Below are 24,844 nucleotides of genomic sequence, written 5' to 3'. Positions count from 1 at the left end.
GATCTTCATTGACTATTATGTGGGTAATAAATCTTTCATTTTCTCATAAGGAACAGTAATTACAGAAGCTTCAGCTGTGGTGGGTATCTACTGCAGACAATAAATGCTTGTCCTTCAGCACGTCATCAGCATCTCAGTGATGGATGCTGAACTGTAGCGTCAAGATCATAACAATGCTGTTGGTAGTAGGACACACTAGCAGCCCTTCCTTTAAGCCTCAGGAGTGCAGGGTGGAATAGCGCCCTGTGTATGCAGGAACACATCTTATCTGTTGGCAGTCCCACGGTGTTTTTGCTGTCAGGCTCCTGGTGACTAGCAGTGAGCTCCCAGGAGATAAGCTCCTGTCCTCAGCAAGTACAGAGGTGCCTCAGCACTGGCAGCAAAGAGGGCTGATGCCTTCTGTTGCTTCGCCAGCAAATCTGAGCAAACAAAACCAAGCGGATTGCAGGGAGCCATAATCCCATTTCATAGCGTGGAGTTGGGCCTCTGCCGTTCTGACACACAGCACTGTGTGGGGTTTTTTTGTTTTTTATCTTTAATCACTCTTATTCATGCAGCTGCTGCTCACTCTGGAGCACTGGGAGGATCCTCTCTCCCAGGAGACTGTAATTCTTCCATGGCATCGCTTGATGCTTCCAAAAACTGTGGGATTAGTTGCAGATAGACTGTTCTCAGATTTTCCCCCCTTGTATCGATGCTTTATAGCCCCAAATGAGCTTGGTGGCAATGGAGAGGCTTGGCCTGTTGTCTTGAGAGGCTGTCGGAGGTGAAAGTGCGTTTCTCAGAAGGATCAGCTTGATCTGATTTCATTGTAGTCTTATTAATTACAGCAAGCCTTCAATTCACCCAGAAGTCAGAGCGAATTGGGGTCAGAGTATCAGGCTGTGTGTGCTGCCTGCTTTGGCTGCCAGGCCCTAGCACAGGCTTTTTCCATGCAGTGTTCACATGCTTGAGACTTGAAACCATCTCAGTAAACATCTCAGGGATGTGTGCCTCCCTTAGTGCTACAGGAGACTCCACCCAGGTCCTGCCTGTGGTGTGAGGCTTTTAAAAAGGCTGCATTCAGGCAAGCGGATGCTGTGCTGTGATCCTGAGCCTTTCTCGTTCCCTCTTGCAAGCAGCTCTGCAGTGGAGATGCTGGAAAAGCAGTAGTGGTTTGAGGAGAACAGCAAAATAAGCAAACATCCGACCCGTAGCTTCTCTTTCTTCCCTTTATTCTTCAGTGGCATTGTTTCTAGGTTTTTTATTGTTTGTCTTTTTTTTATATATAATTATTATTACGTTTAATCTTTTCCTAAGTAGAATTGCCCTAGGTGCAGAATATAGCTCTGTGGTGGTCTTTTTGGGCAGCCCAATTCCCTGTTAAAACTTGTCCACAAATTACATCGTTTAACTTGCAGTATCTTTTGGTTGCCATAGAGCAATTCACATAAAAGTAGAAAACCCAACTTCCTTCTTTAATTTTGTGCATGGGAAGCCTGCAAAATATGAAAGCATAGCAGGTATTCCTAAGGTGTGTGCAGTGAGAGCAGCTCACCATGCTCATATGGGAGCCACACTGAGTGCTTGCTGCATCCTCTGCTGTCAGTGCTGGCTTCTGGTGCTGCATGTCATCTCTCTGCTTGTCTTCTAGAGATGGAGCCACGAGGTACCGTTGCAGCTGTTGGTTAAATCCCAGGCTGAGCTGCATTGTTCCCCACAAATGAGTGGAAGTAACTTGCTGAGATGGGTCCCTAAATAATTTACTTTTGGAGGAGCCCTGAGAAGCAGTGAGGAGGGAAGTAGGGCATTTCTCCTGCACAGCAGCACATAGAAGAACATCTCCACTTCTTTTTCAATGGCAAGAACACATTTTGCAGGCTGTCTTGATTTCTTTCAGTGACCGGTCTGGTCCATTTCATATTACCCAGTGTTTTTCTTCCTGTCTGGAGCAAAATCTGGCCTTGCCTTCTTGGCTGGTGACAGATGTGCCCCTGGCATTTCCTGGGATGATTCACTTCATGCCATGTTGTTGCATTTAGGATGGCTTTGGGCTGTGCAGTGGTTTGGTGATTAACTGAGCATCTTTCTGAAGAGGCTTTTAGTAGTGAGCCCTCATGACTTTTTTACTGTTTGAGAAATTGAGATGCAGTCTTGAGAAGCCTTTGTTTGTGGAAAAGGGAGCTTCTGGGGTCTTCTTACTGCAGGGGTTAATCAGATAATGCCCAGTGGGCTGTAGCTGGAGAAAGCACAGATAGATGTGGTTAAATCCCAGGACTAAGACTCAAGAGCTGCATGTTCCACGTGTTTTCAGTATGATCTGCTGGCCTTTCTGGGCTCCATCAGCCCTCGTAATGGCAGCCTAATGGGGATGTTGCACACTTCCTCCGTTCCTCGTGTTGTGGTTGCCAAGCCCCAGCCTGTCCCTAGGAGGGCTGCCCCGTGGTGTGGCTGGGCTCTGAGCCCATCCTGGTGCCGTGTGCCCTGATGCTGTGGGACAGCTGCACAGGCAGCCGCCCTGCAGGACTGCGCTGGGAGAGCTGAGCCCTCACTGTGAGGGTCAGTAAGAGTTAGGTGGGGAGTCTGAGCTGACGAGGTGACTGGGCTGTGTGGAACTGCAAAGCAGACTAATTCAGAGTGGGCATTACAGCTGGGGAGCTCCTGGCACGTGTGTGTCACCAGCCCAGACCCTAACTGTGCACCATGGGCTTTGCACTGTGACATGCAGAGTCCTGTGCCAGCATGGTGCTTCCAGGAGAGCCTTCCCTGCAGCACGGCTTTGCTGTGGAAGAGGCAGGATTGCCAGAAGCATCGCCCTTCTGCTTAAGTGTCACTCCTGCTCCACTGTTGCCCCTGTATCTGTATCACAGGGCTGCCAGCTGTCTCTGCCCTGTTGCTGGCAGGGCTTGGAAGGCAAGCAAAGGCTTTGGTGTGCCAGGTCAGCTCCACTCAGCGTAGCATGAGGGTTCACTGGTGCTACCTCAGTCAACTATGGTTTTTACCCAGTCAGCTATGCTCTTGCTGCCTGCTTTGAGAGCAGCCAAGGATGGTATCTGAGAACAGCACGGGTGGGAAGAGGTGCAGACAGCAAAGCCCTGGCTGTATTATTTGCACTTCTCTTGTCCTTTTAATACCTTAATCCTGGGATTGGGGTTCAAACAAGAACCTCCTGAAAGATTATTGGGTCCTTTTTTCTGACTTCTACAGCAGTGTGTACGCACTAGCTGCTGTAGAAGTCAGGAAGCAAATCACTGTGATGAATCACCATTATTTTCTCACATTGGTAGAGGAGAATCCTGGAGTGTGTTCAGTTGTTTATTTGCAAGAAACAGATGGACGGATGGGACCACAAGTGGGATGGGTGTTCTTGTATCACCCTGAAGGAGAAAGCAGTCCCTTCCTCACTATTCGTGGTAGCAGAGGGGCCTGGGTGTACCTGTGTTACAATAGCAGATTGAAATGTGAGCAGATGAGGCTGGCGAATGCCTCCTGGAATTCAGATACAATCACTCCTGTAGCAGAGCACTGCAATTTGATTGCCCTTGTTTTTATTGAAAGTCTGAATTAGCAGCTACTTATGGGAGTGTGGTGGGACCTGGTGGAGGTGGTGATAGAGCCACCAGCAGTTCCACTGCTCCGTGCTGCAGTAGTTTGTGTGCAGCTCTTGTTGCCCATGGCTCTTCTCTGGCAGATGGAGCAACTCAGGGAGGGGTTGTTGGACCCGGAGATACCACAGGGTGAGAGCATCCATTGTAAGAGCCAGCATCACAGTTGAGGAGGGCCTTCTCCCTGACAGAGAGGACTTGATGAGCCTCTGTACCCTTGGAAGTCTTTCTGGTGCTCGTTGCTTACTTGTAGACCAGTTAAAAATGAAGAGCAGCGTGCATTGCTTGTGGCACTTGTGATGATACAGTGAACTCTTGGTGACGGTGTTGTGCATAGGTGCTGTTGGAGCTGGGGATCAGTGTTATACAATCATAGAATCATGAAGGGTAGAAAAGACCACTAAGATAATCTAATCCAACAATCATCCTGGCTGCTTTTGTTTTTTTGGAGCTCCTGGTCAAAGATATCAATCTCACACCGAAACAAGTTAAAATAGAAGCAAAAATCTGTCGTGTATCCTTTAGGGAATGGTGCAAGAAGGGTCCCGTGGCTCTGACAGCAGCTTAACTCCAGCTGCCTGGAGCTGGGATGAGCCCTGCAGCATCCAGGTGGTTGTGCTCCAGCATGGGTCTGCATGGAGCAAATGGGGTCCATTGCAGGGGATTAAAAAAGTAGAACACAGAGCCCTGTGGTTTGGTCAGTGAATTCAGCAGATGTGAGTAATGCTGGCTGAGCAGAGAAAGTGCTTTTTTAACCCAAGCTGATTGCCATTTCTGCCTGAGATAGGGCAGTGTTTAAGCATGAAAAGGACATCTTAAAAAGCCACAGCCACTCGTTCCCCACGTTTGTGTCTATGGGGATGAAGTGTTCTGAAAACTCCCCGCAGCTGCATGCTGGCTGAGCACAAGGGAGTGGGCCTGAAGCAGCTCCCCTTTGCTCTGCTGCATGCACAGCCCACAGCAGGTCGAAGCAGCAACTGCAGAGAGGTCAGCCTGGCACGAGGAACGCGAGGCTTTCCCAGCGAGTGCGGCTGTGCATGACGTGCACCCTCAGCTATGCTCCCTTATGCTTGGCCCTTGCTGCCAGCAGATAAACTCATGGCTTACAGTAAAGACAAACACCAGAAGTGCTCCTATGAGTTATCGTGCGTGACATTATTGCTGTGATGGAGTGCCCTACAAGGACCTTATCACATCCTTTTGCTCTGTTATGAGGCGGCAGTGGAGGGCTGCGTGGGGATACCGCCTTTGTGCATTGCACAGTGAGCTTAATGGGAGATAATCCAGTCTTTCCCAGGATGATAAGTCACATTAAAAGTTTTCAAGGCCTGAAAAATTAGCAGTAAATTTAAGCTGTCTGGAACAGAAGTAGCTTCCTGTGTAACATGTGGGATGGACAGCAGAAAAGCCAGGTTTGGAGGAAGAGGAGATGGCTCTTGGTAGAGCTGGGAGAGCCCCTCCATCATGGCAGGGCTGCTGGCTTGGCATGGAGCTGTGAGCAGCAGTGTCTGTGGGCGCTGGGATGGATTGGCAGTGCGCCTGCATCCCTGTGCTGCTCCCTCAGCAGATGACGTGCAGGTGTCCCTGGGGGGGGAAGGCTCCACTTTCCCCTTGGCCATCAGCGATTTGCTTCCAGAAGTGAACGTTTTCTGCCAGAAAAATGTTCCCAGCTATGTTTTTTTCCTCACTGGCTTTATGGAAACACTGCGCCTTTCTTCTCCCCGCGTCCCAGCTGGTGCCTGCCCTCCCTGCATGCACTGAGTTCCCTCTTAGTCACCGAGAGGCTGCTTAGACACTCCTGGTCTAAACTGGTGTATATTAGGGAAAAAGGAAGGATATGCTTTTACGTCATGTTTTTGGTTTGTTGGTGGTTTTGTATTTTTATTTTTTATGTAAGCCATCTTTACTCAGTGCAAGCCTGGAGCTGAGCATGATAGCGAATCTCCCAGGGAAATGAAGTTGCTGTAACCTCTGTGTCTTAGTGAGACTTTGCCACCAAGGCACAGAGGGTTCCAGGCAAAGGGCAGATCCCAGCCAGGTGTGACCAGAGAGCAGAGGTCTCAGGGATGGCTACTGGCAGCAGGTTTCCCAAAGCCAGGTAATCAGAGCAAACGAGACCCTCATTACTGCTGCTGATGAGGGAACAGCTGCAAGCACTAAACTCAATTAGATTATTGAATATCAAAGAATTAATATTTATGAGTCACAGAAAATAGGTTTCATAAGCGGCGGTGCTTGCTTCTCTTTACCTTTCTAATCAACAAAACAGCTCTTTTTTATAAGAGATGTTTAAAAGGCCCTGCTTGCACCATTTATTTAATGGTTTGTAGCGAGCCTTGATGGGAAAGTGACCTAGTTCAGGTCCCCAGAGGCAACTGGTTATGAGCAAAATACTTCTATTGCCATATGGCAGTTTCAGGCATTGCACACACATGTGATCTGCGGCTGCTTTGTCCAGAAATGGTGAGATTTCTGTTAAATAAATATACAGAGCAAAGCAAAAGAGGAGGTGTTTCTGTTATTGGTGTTCTTCCCTGCAAACTGGCTGCAAAATGCTCGGCTGCAGGGTGGCACTGAGCTCTTGCACTGTGTGCAGTTGTTCTGCAGGCTGCCCTGGATAATGTGCTTTGGGGAGCTGAAATCCTCCAATGTAATCGAGTCAGTTTTGCAGGTGCAGAGCACTGACTTTTTCCTTATAAGCCCAAGCAGGGATTTAATTGCTGCTCTTCAGAAGTGCAAAACAAGAGAATGTAATAATTAAAGCTGTCAGGGTGTCCTTTCTTTTATGCTGATGCTGATATTAGCTGGTTTAAAGCCTATTTTTAACCTCTGCAGGGTTGAAGACATACTGTGTATTTTCAGTCTGGGCTTATTTGTTTCAGATTTTGCAAATTTCAAGTAACTTAAACTGAAAGGGTGGGGTGGGGGGACATCAAAAGAGGAAGGAAGGAGGAAAAATCAAGCAAATGAAATGCAAAATACATCCATAAATTATTTTTCCACCTCACTGTGGATTTTGTTTCCTTTTTACGGGCCTGCAAAATCCTCCCTAACTGGAAGCTAAAAAATCTCAAAACACAAAGCACCGAGCGCCTGGTAAGATAAATATTGTTTTTAGCTTAGCTTCAGAGAACGCCCTGGGTACTGCAGACAGCAAGAGGGCCATTTTTCTGCTTAAATAGCTCTGGCTTTAACCAAGTTCATCCCCTGACCCCTCTGGGAGTTATCTGTAATATGACTGATGGAAACAAGATAGTACGTGCAGTGCTGATTCAGTACTTGTATGTATATAATGTGTGTGTAAGTAGGTGTTAAGTGTATACATAGATGAGTATAGATGTGTGTATATATACATAGGAGGCACTGAGAGTGAGTTTGGGTGTAAAACAGCATCTGCATGCTCCTTGAGACAGAAGCTAAGCTTTCTTACATGCCATCAGACTTTGTCCTGAGGTAGGCAGTGTGCACAGTGGTGTGCAGAGCATCACTGGCCCATGGGGGCACGCTTGTCCTGGAGAGCACAGAAGATGGCATTCTGCAAGTGCTTTTCAAGTTTCTCAGCACAGAGATCCAGTTCCTCCCCTGTCCTGCTGTTTCCTTGTGAGTGGATTAGAGTTGTGCTGTTCCTGGCCTTTTTCTTACGCAAAGTATTGACATCCAAAATATGGATTTCTAATCCTAAAATTACCACCTGCCCTTTCATCACTCTAAATCAGTTAATCTCTAAATAGTTCCCCAGCTTGCTGTTAGTCACTTCGTGCTATTAAACTCTCAACCAAACCTTTATCCAGGCATTAAAACACGGCTGTTAAATACACCCCAGTTACCAGGCTGGCCCTGAACCTGGAAACCCCAAACAAGGACGAAGCAGCATTTGTACAGGCCAGCTGCTCATTATGTTCCTCAGCCCCAGCAACTGCTGGAAGAGCCTTGTTCAGAGCTGTTTGTAGACGTAGGAAAGAGAGCAGAGAAAGGGAATAAGAGGTTGCTGGATGTGGTGCCTGGTTGTTTTCCTGAACCATCCCACAAAACGGGCACTTCTCTATGCAGTGATCTTGACTTGATTCATACATGGGCAGTGATGGGACGCTGGAGTCCTGGTGAAGCATTGGTGTAAAGCTGACCTGAGAGGAGAACTGGGCTCAGAAGTTCTTCCCTTGAAGCTGGCCAAGGTGTGATTCCTAATTTTTAACCGTAGTTAAAGCAAAACCAGGCTTCCCCCACAAGAGCTCAGTTATTCAGCAGTCATAAGAGCAAGCTGTTTTTCTAGCAGCTTGGTTTGCAGTTGGTTTTGGTACTACCTTTTGTTAAACAGCAAACAAGGATCGTGCTTTTAAGATTACTTATTTTTCTTATTTCCCCAGTACTCGGGAAGCAAGCAGGCATTTCTGCAAAAAACAGAACTAATAGACCTGGTTTCCTTTGTATTTATGTCCTATGGTTGATTGAGTACTTCCCTAATTTAATTGAGTTTCTATTATATCTGCTTATACCGATAGTCTCTCCCTCTGATTACTTCCCTGGCAGCTCTGAGGCTGTTATAACTGACAAGAGACAGTGGCCAACGGGATTGAAAGATGTTGAAGCCACACTGGAGAATGGCTGACCTTCATCCCTGCACTGGTGGGCTTGATGTGTGTGTAGAGCATCCTTATTGCCAGGAGCACTGACCTGCCTGCAGGGGCTGCCACAGCCTGCTCAGGTGCTCAGGTCCCAGAGGCCTGTTCCACACCTGAAATAGCAATTCCTTTCTCCCCCTTTTTCCCCCTTTTTCCCCCTTTCTCCCCCTTTCTCCCCCTTTCTCCCCCTTTCTCCCCCTTTCTCCCTTTTTCCAGAGCATTCAGTACTAGTGTATCTAATGCAAGGCTGAGAGGTGTCTGTCCTAGGATAGTGCCAAGAAAACAAGTTAGCAGGTTGAAGGGTGGAATGACATCTTTTTCAGTATGTTACAAAAATGCCAAATCCTGACAAGATTGTAATTCTGATTGGAAACCAATCTTCAGTCTGAAATGCTGGGCCCAGCTTAGAGGCTGAGGAAAGGAAGAAAACTAATGTGGCCTGATACGTGTGTGAAGGTGGTACCTTGTGAAGTCCAGCTTAAGAGTCCACTGCCACCCTCAGTGTTTTGTGAGTGTGAAACAAAACACAGCGGTTTGCAGACAACTTCAGGACTGCAGTAAAAAGTGAATTACCTGAAAAATGGGAATCTTCATTTTGTGTTCAGGTGCTGCAGTAGGAGAAGCATGGCTGGGGGTAAGGGAGAATTTGCTCTTTGGTTTTGTGCCTTGGCTTGGGCAGAGGCCTCCTGTCATCGTTGTCTTCCCACCCATGGGATGCCACGGCCCTGCTCGTGGTGTGGGCAGGGTGCGGGGCTGCACTGGGAGCTGTGGGGAAGGCAGATAATGGGGAAAAGCTGAGTACAAGAAGGGGAGGAAGAGGGAAAGAATGCAAATAAACAGGAGAGGGGAAATGGGGAAGAAAAAAGGGGACCGAGCAGGAAGGCAGCAAGAAATGGGAGGAAGTGGGGGCTCACGGGGCTTCAGGAGCGAGAGAAAAGCAGCTGTCAGTGAAACACTGCAGGAAGCCCGAACTTGTATTTTTAGGGACTTTACTATAAATATTGGGTCTGGGGGAGGATGGAGAGAAACGACTGCTCTTCCTACCGCCGTCTTCTCCTCCTGTCTGTTTCGCTGCTGGTTTTTCTCCTCCCAGCTCTCGATGCAGGGCAGGAGGCAGGCTGGTGGCACGTGGCCCCAGCACTTTGTTCCGGCGTTTGTGCACAGCCGTGTGCCACATCAGCAGCCTGCTGACCCAGGGCCGGGTTCACCTCAAGCAAGAAGATTTTCCTGTACAGTTCTAAGTAAATGTTTGCACTTCAAGAGGCACTCATCGCTCAGCACAGGGCAGAGGAGCAACCGCTGGTTAATCTAATTTACATTAAATTGTTCAGGAAAACAGGGTGCTTCCGTTGGAAAGGACGGCTGCGTTTGTGACCCATTCACTACGCTCACGGAAGGAGAAATGGTTTCAGGTTTCCTTGAAGTGTTTTCATGCTGTCCAGGAGTTTTGGAGGAGACAGCAATCTTTTCTGTTGTCACGTTGGGTGTTTTTCACTTCTGCTTCCTGACTTAGTTCTTAGCAGAACTGGGACACGTTTACAATAAATCACGGTGCGGCGCATTAGTCGTGTTTTCACTGAGGCTGGTTTAAGAAGTACTGACAGAAGATTCTCCTTCTGTCCCCAGCAACACATAACTCAGGGCTGTGAGGATGGCTTCCATTTGTCACCAGCATCAGCCTTTACTGAGTCCCGTGTCCTTGTGGTCTGTTGAGCCTTTATGCTTTAAGGTCTGAAGAGAGCAGGAGAGGCACTGCAGCAGGGCTGTGTGCGGAGCGAGTGGTAACCAATAACTGCTTATTGAAATCTCTCATCTGAGAGATACTGGGGACTGCAGCCTTCAGGGAATTCTTCAGCTCATCTTTTTCAAAGAAGGGTAGGAATTTGGAAGCATGGAGGAGGGAAACAAAATGAGAAAGCTTAAAAAAGAAAAAAGAGATTTATAGCACCTGTACCTAGCACAGCTCAGAGATCTGTGTTCCAGAAGTTTTGATGAGGGCTCATTCTTTTGTCTGAAATTACTCATGCTCCCCTTTGTTCGAAGCAATGGAGGCTCACAGCTTGTAGGCAGTACTGATGAGTTGTTCCTCCTGCAGTCATTCCGCATCAGCTTGTGCTGCTGATGTTGCCAATGACTGCACTCCTCAGTCACATCGCTGCTGTGAGCATTAACCGCTATTATTCACTTGTAATTAAATTGCCAGGATGCGTCTGTAATGGCATTGTGAGCTCTCTGGGACGAGCTTGGCTGGAAGCAACATCCAGAGAAACTGGAGTGAAGCTGGGCTAGGTGGCTCACCAGGTGGAAAGTGGGAGAGGGCCTGAATTAGGGGAAAACATCTGTTTCAGGTGTGCTTGTTCCCAATCTGACAAGTGGGTATAGGAGGAGAAGGAGCGAGGAGCACCCAGCTGAGTGCAGACCAGTCGGGTGTTGGGGAGCAGGCGGATCCATGGGTGGTTGTGTTGTACATGCCCTCTGCTGTCTGCTCTGCTGTTTCCGTATGACTGATGGAATGGCAGGTGAACTTCGGAGCTGCGCTGCCTTCTGTGCAGTGACTCTCGTGCTCTGGCTGGTATTAGGATGGCACTCGTGTCTAACGGTGTTCATGCACTGCTCTGCAGCACTTGTAACATGACACAAACCTCTGTCTTCTCATTTGCCTGTGCTGTGCTTTGCATGTTGAAAATGTGTATTCCTGTTCATTATGAACTCATCTTTGTGATATGAAATAAGTGTTATTTAGAGGAGTGGTTTTGTTCCAGAGGACCTGCATGCTGTTCTGTGACACAAGAGAGCAAGGGCCAAGGCTGAACAAGTGCAGAATGGGAGGAGGACCTGAGGCAGAGACAACAAGCAGAGGTTTGGTGTCATAGCCTGTCAGTGTCACCTCTGTAAGCAGCCCCTGCTCCTGGAATGGATCAACAGCAAGTGGATGTCTTGATTATGGGTTGAGTTGCAAAGAGTGAGAGGAGCTTTCCTTGATCCCTGTGCAGCACTGATCCCTTTGATCTGGTAGAGAAAAGGCTGTCATCTCCTGAGACCTCTGTACTTCTCTGTCTGGGCTCATTGCTGCCCTCTGAGCTGGGGAGCAAGGGTGAGCCCTCTGATCTTCCTCAGAGGTGATTCCTTCTTGGGGAAGGTCAGGTGGAGGTAAGGGCGTGCAGGGAAGCCAACACTTAGGTATGAATGTTCCCTGGGCTGCCTCTCCCCGGTCCCTTTTCTCTGCTTTTCTCACCCCTTCCACAGACAGAGGCACTTGAGGTGGTGACTGGGAAATGCTGAAGATCAGCCAGTCTGTGTGACTATTTGGCTTCAGCTCACCTCAGCCCCAGCATCAGGGCTGTTTGCATTGAGGCTTTGGTCTGATCTGTGATGCACTGCAGAGATTAGGGCATGCTATGAGGTCCTGCCCCATGTCCTGGGCGTGCATAGGAATATCACAAGTGTTGGCCATTTCCTCCTGACATGTCCCTTTTATAAGTGCTTTACAGTGGCAAGAGATGATGGAAATGCTTTTGCGTTTCAAACAGCTCAGGCTGTTGGGAGCAGGAAGGAGAGAAGCGAAAATAAGAGCTGAAAGTTTGGCAGAGCAGAAGGCAGCGTGTCTGGGCTGGATGCTTTCAGGGGCTGCCTGACCCCACAGGGCCAGTGCCTGCTGCCCTTCCCATGCCCATGGAATGGGAGCTGCAGCACTGCTGGTTGGCCTGCTGACCTCCAGGGACAGGAGAAGTCTTGGAGCTGTTGTGGTTGTGGGAGGAGCAGGCTCAGTGCACCAAGTAAACCAGTCCTTTGAGCAGAAATAACTTCATTTCATCTTTTGCCCTTAATATTTATGCAAGCGTTCCTGTAGTCTCTGATAAATGCTGGCAGCTCCCCATGTAAAGTTGGTAAACAGTGCTCTGCTGGTGTATTTTTCTGAGGCCAGGTCTGAAGCCTGCAGAAACATGACTCATCTCTCAGAGATCAGGTTTTAATTACAATTTCCAGTGCGCTTTTGAAGCACTTTTTCTTGTGGAAATGCTGCATAGGAACATTTGAATTACAAATGTAAAGAAATTGTGCTCATTCGTTGTAAAGCTGTTGGGAAAAGTAGAAAGAAGAAATGCAAGGATGTATGCGGTGCTATTGTTTGGATGTGCAGATCCGAGCAGCGTTGCAGTGTGAGGGACAAGCTTGAATCCCCAAGTGTGCTTCTATGCCACCTCCTAAGCAGGGGTCCGAAGCATCATGGGGCACATCTTCCTCCTTCATTAGGGTTTGTTGTTCCATAGCATATTGAAAAGGTGGTCATTAACCAAGGCTCAACTTTAAAGGGCATTGAGCCTTCTATTTCATCTTTCCCCAGCCATGTTTGAAGGAACAGACAAATGGGCAGTGTCTGATTTTTATGGAAAAATGCAGTGAGGTTCTTTCCCATTCCCATGTGCTGGCTGTGTTTGTGGTTGAAGGTGCTGCAGAGCCAGAAGGCAGACCAGCTGTGGTGTGTCCTGCAGCTTGATCTCACTGCTGGGAAGGATCTTGAATTTTTAATATAGAATCTGCCTGTAACACACTGGCTGCTTTTAGTGCTCAGCATGCATTGATCCTGCTGGCAAAGGGTGAAAAGCTGATGGCAGAGTGGGGTGCTGCCTTGGGTGTGCAGGCACCTGCGGAGGAGCTCCTAAAGCATTCATTTCTCCTTGTTTTAGTACAGCTGGAATTGCAGGTCAGGGGTCTGATTCAATGCAGTGCATGGACTTGATTCCTTCCTGCAGTGCCTGCAGCGTGGCACAACCTGAGCAGGATTCGGATTAGCCAGCAGTGAAGCTTCACACAAATCCTGTCTTCTTGCATCACTTCACCTGGCAGATCTCAGCGAGTAAAACCCATTGCCTTCAGATGGTGCTTTTAAACTGCACAATATTGATTGCCTTTGTGCTTGTTATTTCTTTGTAATAGGATCCTTAGTAGGTAGATAGCTCTCCTGCACTGATAACCAAGTGCAGGCAGTGGCTGAAGTCTCTTGATTCCCAACTAGCTCAGTGCTGTGCTAATGCTGTGCTCGTGCAGCAGGGCACCCAGGTCTTTCTGGCTTCCTCCCACTCCTTCCTAAGCTGCACTGTCTCCATGCGATCCCTGGTGCAGGTGTCACCTGCTGCTGCTAACCCTAAATCCTCCTCCTCTTCTTCTGCTCTCAGCCCCATCTGGGCATCACTGCGTGTGCTTGCGGGTTCTCCTTGCTTTGTGGCATCTCCTGTTGGTACCTCCTTTCCTAGCAAACCTCTTGCACCCCAGGCTCTGTATTTTGCAGCACTGCTTTTCTCAGAGGCCGGACCTCTGAGCAGTGGCTGTCCCAGGTCCTTCTTGCAGGGCTGTCTGGAAGGCAGGAAAAGGCCAAGCCCTGGCTGTGCTATTTCATAATAGAAAAGCTCTGCCCAGCTGCTGTAGGGGTAGGAGATTGCTGCTTGAGAGGGGAGGCTTGGAAAGCGAGATGCTGTAAAAGCAGTACCATTTAATCTGCTGATCAGCTGCTCATGCCCTGCTGACTGGCTCTGGAGGTAAGCCGCAGTGGGACTGTTTGGCAGGAGCCAGAAAATCCCTTCGTTATCCCAAACAAAGGAGCAAATACATGTGTGACATACATAAAGCAAATGAAAGGATAAAAGGTCTGAGCAGCGTTTCTTGAGCTCCTGTTTCCAAAATGCCTCTCTAAAATGTTGCTGCCCCATACCTGACTCACTTGAAGCAGTGGATGACGCAGAGATGCAGCCCTGCACAGCAGCATTGGTATGGGTATCACATAGTGCTGCTCTAGGCATGGCTGGTGCTTCTAAATCAGTACAACACAGGCACTGCAAAATGTTTATTGACTGCTGACAGTAAGTGACTGGGAGTAGGCCAGGCTGGATGGTGAGTTGTCAGGGCTGCTCAGGGCAGACAAAAGCCCTGCAGGTAATTCTGGATAAAAGAGTGTGATGCTCATCTGCCTTCAAGTATGTGAGACCTCAAATTGTTATTTGTGTTGAAATGTGCAACATGGGGTCTGCAGCATCTTGCGCTCTGGAACCCTCAGCAGTGCTGGATGTGGGATTACTTCTGTCATCCTTATGCTGCTTTTCCTAACACCGGGATCTAAGTCACCCTAAGAGATGGACGTGATGGCTGCTGGCAGCTGTGGAACTTCATCCAAAACCTCATGGAATCTAAGTACCTTTACCATCCCGCTCCTGCAGTGGGCACCTCTAAACAGGGCTTTGGAACCTTGCTGCTGATGAATGCGAACGCATGAAACCTTAATGCACATACAGCTGGCCTAAAGCCAGCCGTGGGGCTGGGAACTGAGGTGTGACTGTCACTGACCTGAGTGTTACTGAACAAGAGAGGCTCAAGGAACCTATAGGTTTTAGTCCTTCTGCCTCCCTAGCTGAGCTGTCAGCGTCCCCAGCTGTGAATTCACTTGTGGGTCGCACTCAGAGCTGGGGGATGGAAGAATCTCCCCAAGTGATGCTTGGAGCTGTGCTCCTTCCCTCTCCCCTCCCTCTGTTGGGTGCAGAAGAGCACAAAGGTGTGTCTGAATACAGTTGCTGCTGCCTGCAATATCATTAACTCTGAAAATAATCACAGTTGGGGATCTCGATCAGCTTCCACAGCTGATACCTGAGTGTTGCCTCCTGCTCTGCTCCCGTCCATCCCGCAGAGCGCTTGGCTCGTGGGGATGCTTCTCTTGCTGCTGTTGTTGGTTGGAAATCCACCTAGCACTTTACATGCCACCTCCTAAATTGGATCTTGCTACTATGAAACTAGAACCAGAGCCAAACAGATGGCACTGAAGAGGTGTTTCAAGAAACCACATTTCCATCAGCATGTGTGGGGTTTTCTCTTTAAGGGCCATTTTTTTCCCCCCCTCTAAACCGTGGTTTGTAGGAGAGTTACAGATCTGGATTGAAGAGAGGTAAAAGTCTGTCTGTCAAAACACACAGCCCTGTTAGATGCCACGGCACATTTTCTGGCAGAAAGCTCGTTGGTGATGCTGCTAATTACAGGGAAGGGTGCAGAACGCTGCCGGCTGCCCAAGGACACCCATTCATCCGTTCCTGTGTGCTGCACAGATCCCAGCTGGCAGCAGGGTGCTCCCCGTTCTGGTGATGGCCTGATCCTTTGGAGGAGGCTTTGTCCTTCCTGGCTGCCCTCGAGAGCTCAGCATCACCACTGTGGGACCAGCCACACGCCAGAGCTCTGTGGGAATTGTTCCTTCCATGGCTCGGTGCTTCCCAGCTGGAAGGGATGGTGTGGTGCTGTTATGGGAGACGTGGCCTGCATACAGGGTTGCCTTGTGGGTCTCTTAAATGGAGTTTCAGTTTTAGTTATGAATGCTGTGGTGTTGAATAGGCAGCGGTAAGAAACAGAAGCAAAGTGGGGGTGTTAAAGGGTGGTAATAACATGGCTGTCATGAACTAATGTTATTGGGAACAGACTGTACTGCCTTCTTTTAGCTGCAGAAATGCACGTGCTCAGCGCAGGGAGAGAAGCCTGGGAGCTGAGGACAAGAAAGGGATGGGCTGAGGGGCATGGGGAGGTGGAGGAAGCAGTGAGGGGCCCTGGCTGCAGGTTACCCAGCTACATCCCTGCCCTTCTCTGTTCCCGTGATGGTTCTTTGACTTGCTGGGAAATCTGCAGTGTTTGTTCCTGTGCCATGGGAAAGCCTTGCAAGATGCAGAAACATCTTGAGGCTTTGCCCTGCTGTAAGGCTTTTCTGACATGAAGTGCAGCTCTCCAAAACCTGCACCTTCAAGCACTTGTGGACGGCATTTCTCCACTGTCCCTCATGTGAGAGGTGAAGCAGATACACAGCCCCTTGCTGCTCCCTGATTTGCTTCTGTTTATCAGCAGCAGTGCCACAAAGAGGCAGCGAGTGCTTTCTGAACAGCTGTTATCCCTGGGTGGGTATTGGAAGGGGCAAAAACTACGTCTAGAAGAATTTGGGACCTCTGGTGCTGGTTTGGGACTCCTTACATTCAGTTATCTATGGGAGAGGGAAATCTCTTGGTTCTTCCTGAGCCACAGACAGAGCCGGGGTTTCCAGTCTCCTTTCCTTGAACTAAGAATGAGGGGTTGGCAAAAGTGCAAACTTTGGGCTTAGGGATGTGTTTTGTTATTGCTTTGCTCACCTATGTGCAATAGAGTGTGTTGTTTTGGAGATGAATAGTAAGCTAACCTAACAGTTTAGCTTGATAACCTAATAATGCTGCCTACTTTCCTTGTCATCAGAGCTGTCGTTGATCTGCATTGATGGAACTGCAGCTCTCTAGGCCATATGTCCTGGTTAGACATTGGGCAGACACAGTGAGAGGTGCTTCAGCCCAAAGGTTATTCCCTCAGCTCAGGGCTTCAGCTCAGCCCTGGGCATCTCTCAGTCTGTGCTGGGAGAGGATTTATGCCTTTCTCAGGGAACAAGTAAATCTGCTCTATTTGTTTATCTTTCTCTTTAGAGGTTTTTTGAATGTTTTCCAGGATTTTGCTTCATTAAAGGTTGGAAAAGATGATAGATGTGAGGGAAGCTTGGATAGAAGTAAAACTTGTGCTTGTCCTGTTTGGTGGTGGTCCCTGCTCTCCAAAAGCCTCGGGAGGGGATGGTGCCAGCTTGGCTGAAGGGAAGGGGCTAGAGGAGCCCCCAGGCTGCTGCAGGGCAGGTCAGGGCATGGAGGGCAGCTCTGGGAATGCCCCTTTGCCAGAAATTAATGTGTAGAGCAGTTGTGTGTGCTTCTTTTGACTCCTGGGATGGAAAATGTATAAACATTTGAGGTCAGTTACTTCTGCTCTGCAGCTTGGGTTCAGGCAGGCACTTGAAGGAGGTGGAGTTCCGTCTGAGTTCAGAGGAATTGCACTGAGTTGGTTGTGTCCTTCAGCGCCTTGGGGCAGCAGGGCTGCTTGGAACTCCTCACAGAGCTGTTTGTGAAACTGGGCAATGATGGAGAGGTGGAAATGCATGAAGCTGGAGGGAAATGCACTGTCATTGTGGTTGCCTTTGTCATGGTCATGCTGTTTCTCTGAAAAAAGGCAGCGTGGAATGGGAGAAGTTTTGTGTGCTGAAGTTAAATGCAGGCAAGAGCAATTGGCCCGTGATTGCTCTGATTAATTGAACAGATATTTTGCTTCAGTTAAAATAAACACTTTATATATTTCCCATCCTGTTACATGACTCATTTTTTCTTATGCTGACCTGATATTTAGAGTATCTGATGTTTTAATTACTTTCTCAAAGACGTGGATTTATTTCAGATAAGCCTTAAGAGATGTGTAAGCCAAGTGCAAAGCCAGAGCACATCGTTTATAAAAGAAGCTTGTTTTGGAGATTGCTGGATTTTCTTACTGGGAAGAGCCTGTTTTTCCATAGATGTTAGCCCCTTTAAACTAGTCTGAGCGTTGTTTTTTTTTCTTTCAAGATCCTTTTCAGTGGGAAACTGAGAAGTATATAAACTTGCCTTTACCCTATAAAAGCCAAGTGTGAATCAGGCAGGATGCTGTAAAGCGGTCTAATGTAATGCAGGATGACAGTTTGGATGCATGTCCAGCACTTTGTAATTTCATTGAGAAGCACACTCTAGTGTTTGTCAACACGGGTGTATTTCAGTGGTGCTGATGCTTAAGTGCATTTACTGCTATAAAACAGAAATAACGATTCTTTTAGCTAGCACTCCATAAACAGGGAGCCTGCACTCTGAATTTCCCCTTTTTGATTTGCTGGGGAGCTCTGCAGGTTCCCTGCAGCACTGTTCCACATCCGCTGCCTGCCTGCCCCGGCACTGGGCTCATGTTGGGTGCTGCACGGTGCAATGCTCTCACCCCACAGCCCAGCCGGGCTTTCCCAGCACGAGCTGCCAGAGGTCAGTGTTGCAAGGCACAGGTCTGCCTGCTGCCGTGCCGTTGCCATGCACTGGAACAGAAGAGAGGCGGCCATGCGCTGGGTGCGTGCCGTCTGCATCACTTATCTCAGAGCATCTGGAGCAGTCAAAATTGAGGCTGTTTCAATCCCAAGAGCTACGTGTGCGTGGTGCTGTGATTGTCAGCCAGAGGCCTGAGCAGTAGCAGCAGGCCGTAAAACTGTTTGTTAGCAGCCTCCTGGTGCTTTTCAGGCTCCGTGCTAAGGTAAATGCGCTTCCCGTGGTAGCGCTTCTCCCAGGAAAAAAATTGCATGCAATTTTGGGTTGTGTTAATGCTAGAGATCTTGGACCAAGTCCCTAAATTGCCGTGAACTAGGAGAAAGCTAGGAATTGACAGGAGCGGGAGCAGAGGCCTGCGTGAAGTTCTGGCTCACCACAGGGATGCTTGGCTGCAGTAGGTCCTGAATGTAGAAACAGAGCCTGGGGAGGTGAGGCTGCTCCCTGCTGTGCTCCTGGGTTATACTTGCTCAGCTGAGAGGGGTGACGATGTTCCGTTCCATCAAGGCTGCCATCAGAATTTCTGAAGGGCCTTATGAGAGCACCCTAATCCCACTTATTTTAATGTTTACATGTTGCAAGATTAATGGTGCTGTAAAATGGCTGAATATGAAGTGTTTGTCTTCAAAGCATTAAACCTGCTCCGCGGTTCCTCCATTAAATGCCTGCTATGGGGATTATGCATGCTTGATGGGGTTTATAGGCTGAGCAGAGAGAGGATGCCTTCAGCTGCTGTGTTCTGCCTGGCTCTGGGGCTTGGCTGTAGTCACAGCAAGTGGCCCTCCTCTGTGCACGTGAGGCTGAGTCCCTCCTGGAGCCCCTGGAGTCAGCTCTGCTGTCTCGTTGCCATTTGCCTGCGCACAGGTAGACCTCTCCCATGGACCTATAGCAGCCCCTGCCCAATTTGGTGTGCTCCAGTGGATCTTTCTATGTATTAAATAAAAAGCCCGAGTGCATCAAATGCTGTTTAAAGGCATTTACCAGTGTTCCCAGCATGTGCCGGTTCATTACATTTTACGGACCGTGGAGACCACAACCTTTAAAGAAATACTTCTGGTGCCTGCTTCACTCGCAGAAATTAGTCTTAATACTTGACACTATCAAGTTAGTGATACTTGATATAGCATTTTTGAGAGCAATTAGGAGCACACATTTATACTCAGATGAACGTTTAATTAAAAAGCGTGGCAGCTTTGAAGTTCACACTTGACTAATCTTGAGGATGAAATGCGGGTTTAAACCCAAGTGAACCTTGACAGCAAATCCAGAGAAGTGAAAAACTCTTTAGTAGCTCCTATTTTTTCCTATTTGTTCTACATCATCATAGCCATCGCTGTGTCTGTAACACAGTGCTGTATTTATGGAGATGAAGGCAGATTGAGCTGTTCAGCCAAGATACCACATACAGATGCTGAACCTGCTTTGGGGAAAGCAGCAGGAGGGTGCTGGAGAACCTCTGGGTGCTGTGCCCACCAGTGACACCAGCAGCTGACCTTTGATCCTTGCAGAGTCAGCAGTGGTTAATGGGGCAGAGAATCTGCTCCGGGAGATCTGTGTTCCTTCCTCCCTTTGAATTTCTTTGGCTTCAGTTGCCACACTGTATGAGAGGGGCGATCGGGGTAGATAAACCCATGCTGGTGTCCAGAGGTGATGGTGTACAGGGATTTGAGCCTCTGGGTTGGTGCCATGCTTCCCGTGTTGGGCTTCAGGAAGCCGACAGTCGTCATGCACCTCTAGCTCTTATGGATGAGAAGCCTGAAGCAGCTCACTGGTCAGTGGCTGCTGGGAATTGGCCTGAGCCGCATACAGTTGTGTGCAGAATTGAACGCTGCAGCCAAGCAGGGCTGGGAGATGGTCATCTGGAAGCACTTGAGTAAAAAGGCTACGATAAATAATATTCCAGGAGACAGCACTGTGAAAAAATCCAGCACAATGGAAGCAAGACCACGTGTCACAAGCTGATGGAGAACTGCTCACCTCCTTTCCCACACGCAGGCTGATGGCAGAGGGCTGGTAGTGTACGTCAGTGAGCAGGCACGAGGGCATGGGGCTGTGCTGAATGCCGCTCGCGTGGCCAGGCTGCTCCCCTTTGAGCCTTGTTTGCTGCTGTTGCCAAAAAGTGGTGGAAGTGGTGTGCTCTCGATGCTGGGAAGTGGTGGGTGATGTGAGGTGCCTCTGCTGATGAGGATCGCGGTTACTGCTTGTGTTTCCCAAAGGATGCTGATTGTCCTATAAGCATTGCCTCTGGGCACCTGTGCCCTCTCCACCTCCCTGTGGTGAGCTCCCAAGCATGGAAACACCAAAATCATAGAGGAATTTTGAGACAATTTGTTTTTAATGAAGGCAACTTGGGTCTCACCTATTTTGACCCACATGCTTGGCTTTGGGACCAGAGCCAACCTCAGCAGCACATGGGCTCAATCATAATGTGTTTGTAGGAGAGTTCCGGTGTTGTTTTAAATGACACAAGTTTTGATCAGGTAAAAGCATGTTATTAGAGTGGCTTTCTGGCTCTTTTCTTGCTCAGGGTTGTTATCCCAATCCCCCTTTGTAACTTCATTACAGCAGTGCAGAGTTCGTGCTGGCCAATTTAACACTTGACACACGTTAATTATGAATTTCAACCTGCCTTGGCTTTGGGAGCAATGGCACACGTTGCCAAAGAGTGGCCTGGCAGCTCTGCAGCTGCCTGCTCCGGCCTGGTTACTTTGGAGACAAAGCACAGCAAGCACTTGTGCTGCCCTGGGGGCACAGAAGTCAGGGGTGCAGATGTGGGGATGTTGTTGCTGCCTTTGGGGCACATGCGTCTGTTTCTGCTTGGCCAACATGCAGGATGTGCTTGGTGACTAACGCTGTCAAAAGGGCTTGTTGCTGGCATGAAATCTTTTAATATGTATGGTTCTCATGCTAATTTTGTTCCTCTATTGTATCTATCACTTTCATTTTCAGTGCCTCTCTTCAGCGTATCTATTCTGTTTGCATCCGTATTATAAAGCCGGCAGTGCCTACAGTAGAGTGACAATGACCTGGATTTTTTACTATAGATGGTGGTTTCACCAAAAGCATTAATGCCGAACACCAGGCTTCTCAAACTGGAGGCAAAGATTAATTGGCAATGAAGGGACACAGTGCTCATGCGGTGCAGAATGCAGCAGGGATGGAGGAAGTGGAGCTCAGCTCTGGCCCTGCAGCCCGCTCTTCTGTAAGGTCATGGTGGAGTCACCATCAGCACGTGCAGCTGGAAGGAGAAACGCCCAGCAGGGAGGAAGCTAAACAACCCACCCCTGCTGACAAACTACATGAAAAGCAAGGCTTTGTTATAAATTCCCAGGCTAAAGACCTATCAGTTCCACTTCCCCTGTATTTTGAGTGACTGAGTGTCCCTAATGATTTACACTCACATGAGTTTCAAAGTGTTTTGCTGTAGTAGATGTTTGCAAAACGTTTTTATTTTCCTCTGTAAATGTTTTGAGAGGTGTATGGGGTGTTGGTTGAGAGTAGGGGATGGAATCAGGGTATCCCTTGTCTGCTGTGAGCACGGCTGTTGCACCCTGCGTGCTCGAGCCTCCCAGCTTCACAGCTTCAGCATTTACCAATCTGTGAATCAGAAAGGATGGCACCTGACCCACTCACAGGGCTCATGCAAAGCTGAGCTTGATAGTCTTTATAAAAGTGCAGAGATCTGTGGGAGGATGGTGTGGGCACCTGTGGTGCTGAGGTTTCTGCTTGCGGTGCCCTGGCAGGGAGGAGCATCCGAACCCAAAACAGCAGCAGAGCCCAAGTGGAGTTTTAAGGTCAGCCCATCTGGGTCACCACGAGGCTCTGCACGGCCTGGGCAGCTTTTACAGTTGGCTTCTCTGTTGGTCTCCATCCCACGTTATCTTGGAGAGCATTTACTGACTGGACTCGTACTGTAGTCTCTAAAGCAGTACCATAGCTTTGGTTACTTTTTCCAGTATATTTCAAGAATAGTGTTGTTCCTTTTTCCCCTCACTAATATCAAAGGTAGGCAGCAGAACTCTACCACAGCAAGGCTGGGACGTTGACTGTCAGTGGACTTAGCTCTGTGCCTTTCAGCCACCGTGTGTGACCAGCTGCTGCCCGTTGGCTGTGGAGTCCCAGGAACAGCAGAGCTTTGTTGAGCATCTCCTTTAGAAACTGCAGTTTCCTTCTCAATTTTTGCTTAGAATAAACCCCCTCTGTGTGGTTTTGTTTCAGAACTGTGCTTTCTGTAGAAATTGCTGCTCTCTGCATGGCAAACACCAAGTGTGTTGCCTTGGTTTTTCATAGACAGAGGTCTTGGCAAGTGCCAGCGTATTGCGGAGCTGGCAAGTTCAAATACTCTTTCAGTTGCTCAGGTCCTTCTTCCAGACCTCGTTGCTCTGTAAAGCAGACCCCAAACCACCTGAGTAGACTTCTTTTCTGGGTCTTTCTATGGTGGCTGCCGGTGTTGGAGATGACAAGATGGACCTCACTGGGAAGTCCAGAGAATGTCAGTGATGTGGGGACTCTCATCATTTGGCCCAGATGGCACTAGTGATTGGCTTGACTCGAGCTGGAGTAAATCTTTGGGTAATTCTTATTTAGCTTTGCTGAATTCAGGTCTTCTTTCACACTTAAACTCATGGTGCAGAGTCACAAACAGAAGCTGACCCACCTTGAATTTGAGTTCAGCTGTAGTTTCTGCCCTATATCTGCAACCTTGCTGCTGTCCCACTGAAACAGAGATACTGTGCTGTCAGTCTTGAGGCATCAAAGATAAGAGGTAGTCACTGTTGGTGTTACTCCAAGTGTGTGCTGTAACCATGTGGTGACCTGTATCAGGGAAACTCTACGTGGAAGGAGAAAACCCAGTGACAAACCAGTGCTTGAAGCCATGGTCTTGGTTCTGTGCTGCAGTCTCCAGTGCCGCAGGTCCCACTGCCAGCAGCCTGCTCCTCACTGCACTGCAGATTGCATGGGTGGAAGAACATAAGCAGGGTTAAATGGAGAGAGAAGAGAATGAAGGCAATATGAACAAAAACTGGTTTTATGTGAAGATACGCAGCAACTCTGAGCTTGAAGTGTAAAACAAAGGAATACTTGAATTGTCAAACTGCATACATGTTTTTCTTTTGTTTGGCTCCCGCAGAAGCCGTTAAGATTCTGTAAACACCCATTAGAATTCAGCCTTGCATTTCAGAACCATTGGCCTTAACACTGATTTATGAATTGCTGCATACTATGTGATCACATGCTGCATTGAAAGAGGTGCATTGGGATGCATCATGGCTACACTAATATCTCTTTTTTCTGGATAATTAGATAGCCAAAATGTGTCAGCGTGTTGAAAGAGGCTAGGTATGACTAGCACACTGCACGGCTTTAAATGCCATGAGTTGCTTCCCCTTCTCTTCCTCCATTTTATTGAAGAGTCAGCGTGCTGTGATAGTGTTCAGCTATCCCCTGCTGCTGCTCCCCAGGCTTTAATTAAAGACTCAGTAAGTGTGGGCGCTTCCTGGCTGAGCAAACAAGGATGGATTTAGGGAAGATTTGGGTTTGCAGATCAGGCTATCTAAATAGATGATGGCTAATGGTGCTCTGGTCCTTCCAGGCTGAGTCTGAGGGCTGTTTGACCGTGCCCTGGGGTGCCGGGCTGTGGGGGCAACGCTCAGGTCTGCATGCACCACCGGGCACTTCTTAAAATAAAACTCTGTTGTTAGGACATGAGGTTGCTCAGGCCGTGTAAATGGTGTTATTAAATGAGTGAGGAGCCCTGCTGGGTGAATTGCTTTCCTGGTGAAGGTGCAAATCCAGAGCGAGCGCAGCGCTGCTGCTGCCCAAACAGCCCCACAGCCGGCGCCTGGGCCAGGGTCAGGCTGGGCAGAGGGCTGCTGCCGTTCAGGAGAGGCTCACCTTTTCCCCCACCTTTTCTGCTGGGTGTCCCCTCCCTGCGGTGTCCACACGTGCAGTTCCGCTCCGTGGATCTTCAGCATCCTCTGCAGCTGGGCCTTGTCTCCTGTGGTCACATGGTGGCACAGAAGCACATCTGTGTCCCTGATCTGCTACAGACGGGGCTGTGCCATGGCCAGGGGCGTGAGGGGACCACACTCAGTGCCGTATAAGTGCTGCAGTGAGTGTAATCCTGTAGTCCCACTGGACTTACAGCCGAGTCATGGTCTGTGCTCAGGAGAGGCCCGGAGCTGTTTTTGCATGGCTGAGCATTAAAGGGTATTCTCAGCACTTATTTGCCAGGAAAACACAGCACGCGATGAAGGCCCTTTAATTAATTGTAATGGCAGGAGGAAGGGAGGGGGGAATTGCTTTCCCATCATGGCTGCTGTGAAGATGCTCTTGAAAAAAACAAAAAATGGGTGAAAGCTGCCAGAGCCAGGAGATTGCTTAAGGATATTGTTTACTGCAAGCAAAACACTGCCAAATAAACAAGCAAAATAAACAAACTTCTCCTTTTTGTTTTGCAGGGTCGTCATGTTAAAACAGGACAGCTTGCTGCTATTAAGGTTATGGACGTCACCGGGGTAACGTATCCTCCTCCTCCTGCATCCTTAAATTGCCAGATAAGAGGGGAAAGGGGACTGCGTGTGATAACGTGTGGGGGGCTGTGGAAGCAAATACTTGAAATAAGGGAGAAGGAAGCAAATGCAGAAGAGTTCTGAGAAGGAATAATGTTACGCTGGAGCAGTGAGGCATCCAGTTGCAGCAGTAGCTTTTTTGAATGGATTGA

The 24,844-nt window shown here is 48.6% G+C and overlaps 1 protein-coding gene across 4 annotated transcripts in view; it reads left to right on the top strand.

The window, feature by feature from the left end:
- Positions 1 to 24,844, top strand: part of TNIK (TRAF2 and NCK interacting kinase) — a 138,413-nt gene that overhangs the window by 42,234 nt on the left and 71,335 nt on the right. For all 4 annotated transcript variants that reach the window (XM_042881358.1, XM_042881359.1, XM_042881360.1 and 1 more), the window contains exon 3: positions 24,582 to 24,638. In XM_042881358.1, the coding sequence (XP_042737292.1) occupies positions 24,582 to 24,638 (57 nt within the window). The remainder of the gene's footprint in view (positions 1 to 24,581; positions 24,639 to 24,844) is intronic.

Source organism: Lagopus leucura, unplaced genomic scaffold (assembly GCF_019238085.1).
Source record: "Lagopus leucura isolate 7727_CA_CO unplaced genomic scaffold, USGS_WTPT01 Super-Scaffold_100029, whole genome shotgun sequence".
Lineage (NCBI taxonomy): Eukaryota > Metazoa > Chordata > Aves > Galliformes > Phasianidae > Lagopus > Lagopus leucura.
The sequence above is the reverse complement of the archived record's forward strand: the minus strand, read 5'-3'. Positions and strand labels throughout refer to the sequence as shown.